The sequence below is a fragment of the Tamandua tetradactyla genome, chromosome 20 (assembly GCF_023851605.1).
Source record: "Tamandua tetradactyla isolate mTamTet1 chromosome 20, mTamTet1.pri, whole genome shotgun sequence".
NCBI classification, from domain to species: domain Eukaryota; kingdom Metazoa; phylum Chordata; class Mammalia; order Pilosa; family Myrmecophagidae; genus Tamandua; species Tamandua tetradactyla.
In genome coordinates, this window is record NC_135346.1 from 28837328 (window position 1) to 28845756 (window position 8429).

At 33.8% G+C, this 8429-nt stretch overlaps 1 protein-coding gene across 1 annotated transcript; it reads left to right on the top strand.

Annotated features, from left to right (window-relative positions):
* On the top strand, positions 1-6453 carry LOC143664514 (serine protease inhibitor Kazal-type 12-like). Its single transcript, XM_077138065.1, has 4 exons — positions 1-84; positions 1609-1634; positions 5445-5569; positions 6285-6453. Exons 1-4 carry the CDS (start codon positions 18-20, stop codon positions 6328-6330), a joined length of 264 nt encoding a protein of 87 aa, XP_076994180.1. The 5' UTR covers positions 1-17; the 3' UTR covers positions 6331-6453.
* Positions 6454-8429: the final 1976 nt, after the last annotated feature.

Sequence of the window (8429 nt, forward strand, 5' to 3'; positions counted from 1 at the left end):
ACGACTTCACAGACCTCATGACCATGAAGCCAGCAAGTACCGTTCTGCTTTTGGTCAGTGTAGCCTGTTTGTTCCTCTTTTCAGGTGAGTGTTTCTCTCTCTTACTATATTTATATAATGGAATTATGGGTCAGTCTGGTAATATTAGCAAAACGGTGATGCTGTAGCTGATGATGATGAGGAGGAGGAAGAGGAGGAGAAGGAGGAAGAAGAGGCGGAGTATAAGGTTGATCAATGATAGCAATAACCCATCACACTTTTAATTTAGAAGGGACTTTACTTACAAATTATCTTGTTTTAATTTCACTGTAATACCAAAAGAGACAGTGTATCCAATTGCAAAGAGAATGGATAATGGTGCAACTTGTAACATGAGATGATTGGATCTCGAGTGGCTTATCCAGGAGTTCCAGGCCAATTGTTTTCCCATAAGTAGACCACAGTTAACATCATATGGATATAAATAAGTTTAATTTTTCAGGGAAGCAATTTATATTGAAAGTAGAGATTCTCAACTAAAATTATTTCCAAGAGTTCCTTATTTAAAGAGCTTCAACAGCCAGAATTTTCTGAGATGCTCCTATTTTCCTGAAAGCAGAGTCATTATTACTTACCTTCTAGGTAGGCAAAGCAAAAAGATTAGTTGGATGGATGGATAGATAGAAAGAGAGGGAGAGATAGGAGAAAGATACACAGAGAGAGAGATCCTTCTGGAAAAGATGTAGGCTAGTTTAAGATAGTGTAATGTAGTAGAAAGGGTTCAGAACTAGGATTCTAAGATTTGGCTTGTAATCCTGCTACCATTCCTTTCTTTGACATTGAAAGTCATTCTGTTTCTTTTGCTCCTGATTCGTCATATGAAAATGGTGACTTTGAACCTTATATGCTCTAAAGTTTCTTTCAACAAAAGGTTTGGCCTGTGTCCATTAGCCTGGGTTTGGTTCTCAGCTCTGTCATTTACAAGCTGCATGGCCTCAGACAAGTTTACACCAGAGCTCAGTTCTCTTATGTTTAAAATGGGGTTATTAGTATGATATAAGGTATGTAGGATTCAATACAGTGTTTAAACTGTAGAAATCCCTCAATAGGGGTAAGTATTGTTTGTGCTAGTGGGGATGGAGGTAAATCATATAATTTTAATTCTCTCAAAATAATTTTGCATGTTATTATTACAGCATTACCTTCCTAACCAGTTGTCTTGACGACCTTTTAATCCAATGGTTTCGCGATTTGGGAGTTTTTAACTTTTCTCTACCTACATGGATACCTCTTTGACAAAGAATACATTCCAATTTTGCTTTCATTTCTCCAATATAACCTTAGTTTTAAAGCAAATATTAGGGACATGACCAAAACAATTGGCTAAATGCCGCATAAGTAGCAAAGGTAGTGAAAAAAGTTTTGTACCAGTCATTTGCAACCTACTTCAGTCATGCAGTTTACAAGCTCTGTGTTCTGGTGCAGGTTCCTTCCCTTTTCTGGGCCTCAGTTCTTCATCCGTAAAGTAGGACAAACGCAATAAAGGACGATTAAGGGTGATTTTAGCTGTAACATTCTGGAATTCTTCTGCATTGTTGTGATTTACTAGTGTCTGTTCTCTCATTCCAGATTCTGTGATCCAAGGAGGTTTTCGGGTATGTGCTTTTCTCTCTTATGGGCCTTTCCCTACCGCAACAAGAGGATGTCTTGTAACGATGAGGAGGTTGAGTTGGAAATCACTGGGGGTGTTGGTTTCAATAAGATCCTCTGAGATCATCTGGTTGTTCTGGTGAGAAGGTGGAATGTGAACATGAGACACTGATCTAGACAGAGTGTCATCACTGGAGCAGATGCGCTTCCCTTAACAGTAGAAAAGGACTTGAGAGCTACTTCCAAGTTTACATTAAATTAGCCATATCACGACTCCAGATGAGTTTGTACTCAGTTAAAGCCTTGAAGGCAAGTACTACAGTGCTTCTAAAAGTGTGGGCTGAATATAGAACATTTATGTTCCGTATCAGGATAAATTTAAGAGTGAAAATGGTACTTACAATCATTATAACAAGAAGTTAATCGTAAATTGGACTGTTTCATGCGACCCAGAAGGATGGCCACTCCAAGTCTGAAGAACCATGTGTGTAAAAGTCACTACCAATGGTTGGTAAAAGGTGTATTTTTGTTCCCTACATATCATATTAGAGCAACTGATTGAACTGGAATTTCTAGGGGTCTTGAGGTCTGGGAAACTAAATTCTAAATGAACCCCTGAAATTTTGAATTACATTAAAGTTTCAGAATCACAGCTCAAAATTTTACTTAACAGACCTGGGTGCACAGAAAAAGTATTTGCCAAATTCTTAGATCTTTGAATCCCTTGTAAACTTGGGTTGTCAACTAGTAATTATAAACTTTACAGTCTTGAAGGAGCAATTAGTAATAAAAGGGTCCACATTCTTAAAAAAAGAGCTCTATCTCTTAATATATAAAAATATACGTAGTGAAGCAGTATACCTTATTTATTCTCTGTCTCCACCAATATGGGATAGAACCTCAGTTTTTTTTTGTCTATAAATGTTTACTTAAATAAGAATATCATAGTCACACTTCTAAAAATTAATAGTGCTGAAAAATACATCATTCATACATTTAAGGGAACAGCAACTTTCTTGAGTAAAAATTCAATTAGAAATTTGATTATATTAACTTGGAAATAAGAATTTTGGCACACAACAGGCACCGAATTAATGTTTGTTAAGTAAAAAGTGAAGAAATAAAATTTTTTCTTTACGGAATCATGCAAAAGGGAATTAAAAAGCAACTAAGAAACCAAAAGGGAGAAATTTGGGGGAATTAAATCATACCAGATAAGAAAGGAAATGAAAGAGAATTATTATTTTTTACTTACCTATGATAAGGTAAATCTTTCCCTTCCCTACCCATAAAGATTCTGAATCATAAGTTGTCTTTGCAACATAAAATATTCATAAAAATGAAACAAGTTTCAGTTGGTGTTTAAACTACATCCTACCAAATATTTAGGTTTTATTGAAATATATGGCCAGTTGACAGGATGATATATTCCACTTACATTGCCATTCTTAGTGTATATTGATACAAATGAGCAGTTTAATGCTTTGATCAAATGAAATAAAATGTATGATCTCAGCAGATAAAAGTGATAACAGACAAATGCAGACTTCTTTTGGTTAAAGTAGGGATAGATAGGGAAGATAGAAGAGAGGGACACTGAAAGCATATCCTCTATATTTTTTGAGGTAAATTTGTGAACATACTGCATTCCATTCTATCTCTTAAATTCTACAATTGAATAATAGCATTTTCCACCCACTATTCAACAAAATTGATTAAACATCTATTATATGTAAGGCCAAGCAGAGGATAGGGATTTAAAGAAAAAAATTAATCCCTGACTTTCTACATGGCATTTGCATCAAAATTCTTAAAAATAAGTGTTACTCAAAGACAGATTTTCATTCTAGAAATGTAACTTAGGAAAGAATTGAGAGTATATCAAAACTGCATTCATATAGATATTCCTGGCAGTGTTTTTTGCATTACCAAAAACAATTGAAACAAAGTAAAGCTTTTAAAATAGGGAATTGTGTAAATTATTTGCACAACATATGGTAACTATTTAAAATGCTATTATAGAATGTATATTAATCAACAGAATATATTGAAAATACATTTCAAATTAAAAATTAATTTCATTAATTGCTAGAAATTGGGGGATCTTTTTTGAAATACATATGCATAGAAAAATATCAGGATATACATAAACTTAATAATGCATATTTCTGGGTAGTGGCTAATGGGTGATTTAAATAAATTCCTCTTATACTATTTTGTATTTCTAGTAGTTTTATTACAAAACCGTAGTTTATATGATAGAGATAGATAATAGATGAAGAAATCAATATACAGGATGAGAATGTAGACATATTATCCCTTACTTCAAGCAGTTTGCATCCACTAGTACACAAAGGTAAAAACAGCTAATTTTGCACTGTTGAAGATTGGTGTCATCTAAGTTTTAGGTGTTTGGAGAGAGAATCAATCAGTGTTTGTTTGAGGGTTATCAGGAAAAGTGCAAAGCATTAGGTAAGATTTGAAATGTGGCTTAAAGAGTGATATTAAAGGGAAAGTTTATTCCATGCAGAAGAAATAGCATGGAGTTGGGAAAAAAGCAAAGTTATTTCAAAGCTTATCAGTGGATGAATTTGGCTGCATGAATGGGTTCCTCTAAGGTGAGAATGGTATATGGGTGTGAGCACGGGCATTGGAGTTAGTTTAATCTTAGTTCTTCAATAACTGTGTGGACAAGCTGCTTAACTTCACTAGGTCTCATTTCCCTTGTCTGTAAAATTGTGATATTGATAATGTCTACTTCACAGGACTACTAAAGAGATGAAATGAATAATTACATTTAAAGTATGTAGCATAACAACTCAAACATAGAAAACACTAAAAACAGTTCGGTATTTTTTATTCTGGGCAGAATAAAAATTTGTAAAAGAGCAGACAAGCAAGATTGTTTAGGGCTTTGAATGATAAGGTGTAACCTTTCTGAAATCATCAGGTAATTGAGCAGGTCAGTGTAATACTGGTATTCCACAATCTACATTCTAAATTCTGAACTCCTTTTCCATTCATTGAACACATATTTTTCAACATTGAACTTTACTAGTCTCTATCCCAGGTGCTGGAGCAAAAGGTGAATCAGATATGGCTTATTATCTAATGATGCAACTAGCCAAATTGAGGAGTGATAGCCAACACACAAGTGAGATATAGATTAATTTCCCCAGGAATTCCTACAAAGAGATAAAGAGTCTCCAACTGGAAACAAATTTATGATAAGGCAATCTGACAATGAGAATCAGAGACCTTAAACTAATAGTTTTTGAGATGGGAATTCTTTTCATAAGAACATACTCTAAGGAAATAATCAGAATATGTATAGGTATTTATATATAAAGTGGTCTTCCCAGCCTAATTAATGTAAAAATAAAGGCAAGAACGCACAACAATAGAGATTAGTAAAATAAATTATTTCACATCTATTAATGGAGTTTTACACCACAAAATTATACTTTTCAGAAAGTGCAAATGATATAGGAAAGGTATAAATGGAGCATATTTGCAGGGTGGTTCTATTTTTAATGTTGTATACTAAAAGTATTATATGTATGGAAATACAATACGTAGAAAAGAGACTGGAAGGAAAAAATACAGAATGTTAACCCATTGTATGTTTAGGTGCTAGAAATACATGTGATTTTTACTACTTTTGATTTTCAGTTCATTTTTATTTATAATAAAATGTGATTTTTAAACATAATTTCTAAGAATCCGGCTAGCTTATCTCTTCATTCTTTAAGAGAGTACAATGATGCCAAATGACATTTTTCATGGACTGAAAGCAGTTTTTATTTAAATTGCAGGCTCTTTGCAGCAGCTATGAGAATCAAACTACAGACAAAAAACCTTGTCCCATGATCCAAAAACCAGTGTGTGGCACTGATGGACAAACTTACCTGAACCGCTGTGAATTCTGCAAAGCAGCTCTGTAAGCACATGGTAGCTCCTATTGCAACAGTCACCCTTAGTTTGGGCCAATGGGATAAAAGGCAGAGAAAATATTCATTAAGGCTTTATTATGCCAAATGCTTTACAGATAATTCTTATTTAAAATAAAACAATGCAGTTATCCCCAAACTGAGATCCACAAAGTGTAAATACCTTTTTTGGGGGGTATTTTTTTTTTCATTTAATAAAGAAATAAGGAGAGAGCAGGCACAAGAGAGGAAGAATTTATTTATTGACATAGAAAATTAGTGACAGAGCTGATAGTAATAACTACCATTTTTTGAGCCTTCATCATATGCCAGGCAAGGCAAAAGGACTTTATATGCATGGTTTCATTAAATATCCACAAAAATATTTCTAATCATTTGTATACCATTATTATAACTGTTATAATGCATAAAATGAAATTACAGAGGTTAAGTAAATTATCCAAGGTCTTTCAGAAAAATGTGAAAGAGTCAAGGGATCAAACAAGGCCTATCTAATCCCCTCTCTTAGCCATCAGTCATTTCCCCCTAATATTTCTCCTACATGTGGTGACATATATCTTTAAAAAATTTTTTAAAAAAGGAAAAACACAGACACATAGCCTGGCATGATATTCTGGGATTGTTCTGAAAAAGAAAAAAGAAATCCCTACAAGATGTCTATTTTCAACTGCATTTCATCTCTGAGCACCATCTCTTCTTTTTCAGGGAAAGAAATGGAAAGCTTGGTTTCAAACATGATGGGAAGTGTTGAATCTTCTAAGGCATCAATACTCAGAAGACTTATTTTCTGATACCAGTCTCCATTGCAATGTAATTCCCACAAATTACTAACCATAAAAAAGAAGTTTCAATAAAGTTATCTTGGCAGAATTTCCACATTGTTTTTTTTTTTTTTTTCAGGAAAGAATGGAGCCATTTTTGTTTGATTTCTTCTAGGCTACCTTTGCATGAAATGATATAATTTGAAGACAAACACAGGGCATAGATATTACAGCACTATCCAACCCAAAATTCTCCAATCAGTACTTTGACCTCATTATACAGATGAACTCCGAGAAAATTAAGTTCGATTCAAGGAAATATACATTATTTGATACAAATGAGTATTCTTTAGTATACTAAAGGATATTTTAGTAAAATATTTATTTTACAAATAATTCTGTATCTGTAATTATTATCTGAAGGACAAACCAGAAAAAAAGTAACAAGTGAGAAAAAATGTCAGTTGTTTCAGTCATTGGGGTAGCTGAATACGTTCAGGGCCAGCCACATTTTCTAGACTTGTCATCTCTGGCTCTATCAGTTTACTACAATGTACCACTTAAAGTATTATAATTTTCTAGGTGAGATAAGTTATGAAAAAACTTGGAAGCATAGGTTTATTGTGTTTTGGATGCTTAGAAATTTAGAGATGGATAAGACAAGCTTTGCAACCCCAAAGAAGTTATAGACTATTTAAAGAGAAACATGTAGACCAGCTAACTAAAATATGTTTAAATAAATTCCAATGAAAGGATTATTCCATTCATTAATTCTAAAATAATTATTGATGTCCCAGTTACCATTTCAAAGATAGCACAAAGACAAGGACCTTAATTTAAGGACTCTTGTGATTTACTGGGGAGAAAATTATTTAAAATACATTTTCGGGGCAGTGCAACCATGGCTCAGTGGCAGAATTCTTGCCTGCCATGCCAGGGATCCAGGTTCGGTTTGCATTGCCTGCTCACGCCAAAAAAAAAAAAAAGCATTTTTGGTTATTAATAAATGTTATAAAGAAAACAAAATATGATGGAAAAGACACAATTTGGAGGGAAGGGCTACTTTGAAGTAAACCCTTTAGGATGAGAAGGGTTAAGGCATATGTAAATTTGGAGGAACAGTGTTCCAAACAAAGAGAATAATAAATACCAATCAACCAACCAACAAATAAAAACAAAAACCAAAAACCTGAGATGGGACTAAGGTTGGCATGATCAAGTGAGCGAAAAATGCCAGCTCATGCAGAACCATGGAAGACAACTTAAGGAGTTTAAAGAGAAGATGTCATAAAAGGAACGACATTTGGGCTTGTTTATGGCATATGAAAATTTTTCCTATTAGAGAAAGAAGGAGTAACATTCTAGTTAGAAGGAAAAACTCATAACCATTGCAGAAAATGGTATATTTGAGAAGGTCATTTCCAAAATATGTGGATAAAATATGATCAAAACTCAGAAAGGGTACATCAACAGTACATACAAGACAGATGCAGTTTAGTAATATTTCTTTAGCCCAATAGATACTAGAGTCATATTATACCATGATTTGTAACATATGAAAAAGATGAATAGGGTTGTATTTGATATCTAGAAGGTCAGGTGGTATTACATAGTAATTAAAAGAAAAGTTTAGAATATGGGCTCTGAATTCATATGCACTCACACACATAAACTCCATGACATTCTCCCATTTCCTGTTTTTGGACACATGAGGATCATAATAGTTACATGATTTGGCTTAAGTTTGAGTAAACTGACTCATGTAAAGCATTTGGTTCAGCGTCTGATCTTGGGTAAGTAATTGTTCAATAAATATTAGCTATATTTAAAACGGTGTATTATAGATTGAAAGTAAAATATTATGGGAAGTCCAATGGATTAGGATACTGGTGTAGCAGAGTTGATATGGGAACCAACAGTCTTGTGCCTTTGGTATAAAATCCCCTCTTTATAAACAAAGGACTCAGCCTGAGGTCACAGTTTCAAGACCTTTCAGTCTTCTAATAAACGACTGGAAAAGAGACTCAAGTCCATGATGCCTTCGTATGTCCATAGGCTGTTCTGAATCCTATCAGGCTTCACAGTTTAA

Bases quoted from the DNA above. Each gene is read 5' to 3' on its own strand.
- LOC143664514 (XM_077138065.1), top strand. From the start codon at position 18: ATGACCATGAAGCCAGCAAGTACCGTTCTGCTTTTGGTCAGTGTAGCC. The intron at 1,635-5,444 runs GTATGTGCTTTT...TTTAAATTGCAG, and splicing joins TGATCCAAGGAGGTTTTCGG to GCTCTTTGCAGCAGCTATGA. The intron at 5,570-6,284 runs GTAAGCACATGG...CTTCTTTTTCAG, and splicing joins GAATTCTGCAAAGCAGCTCT to GGAAAGAAATGGAAAGCTTG.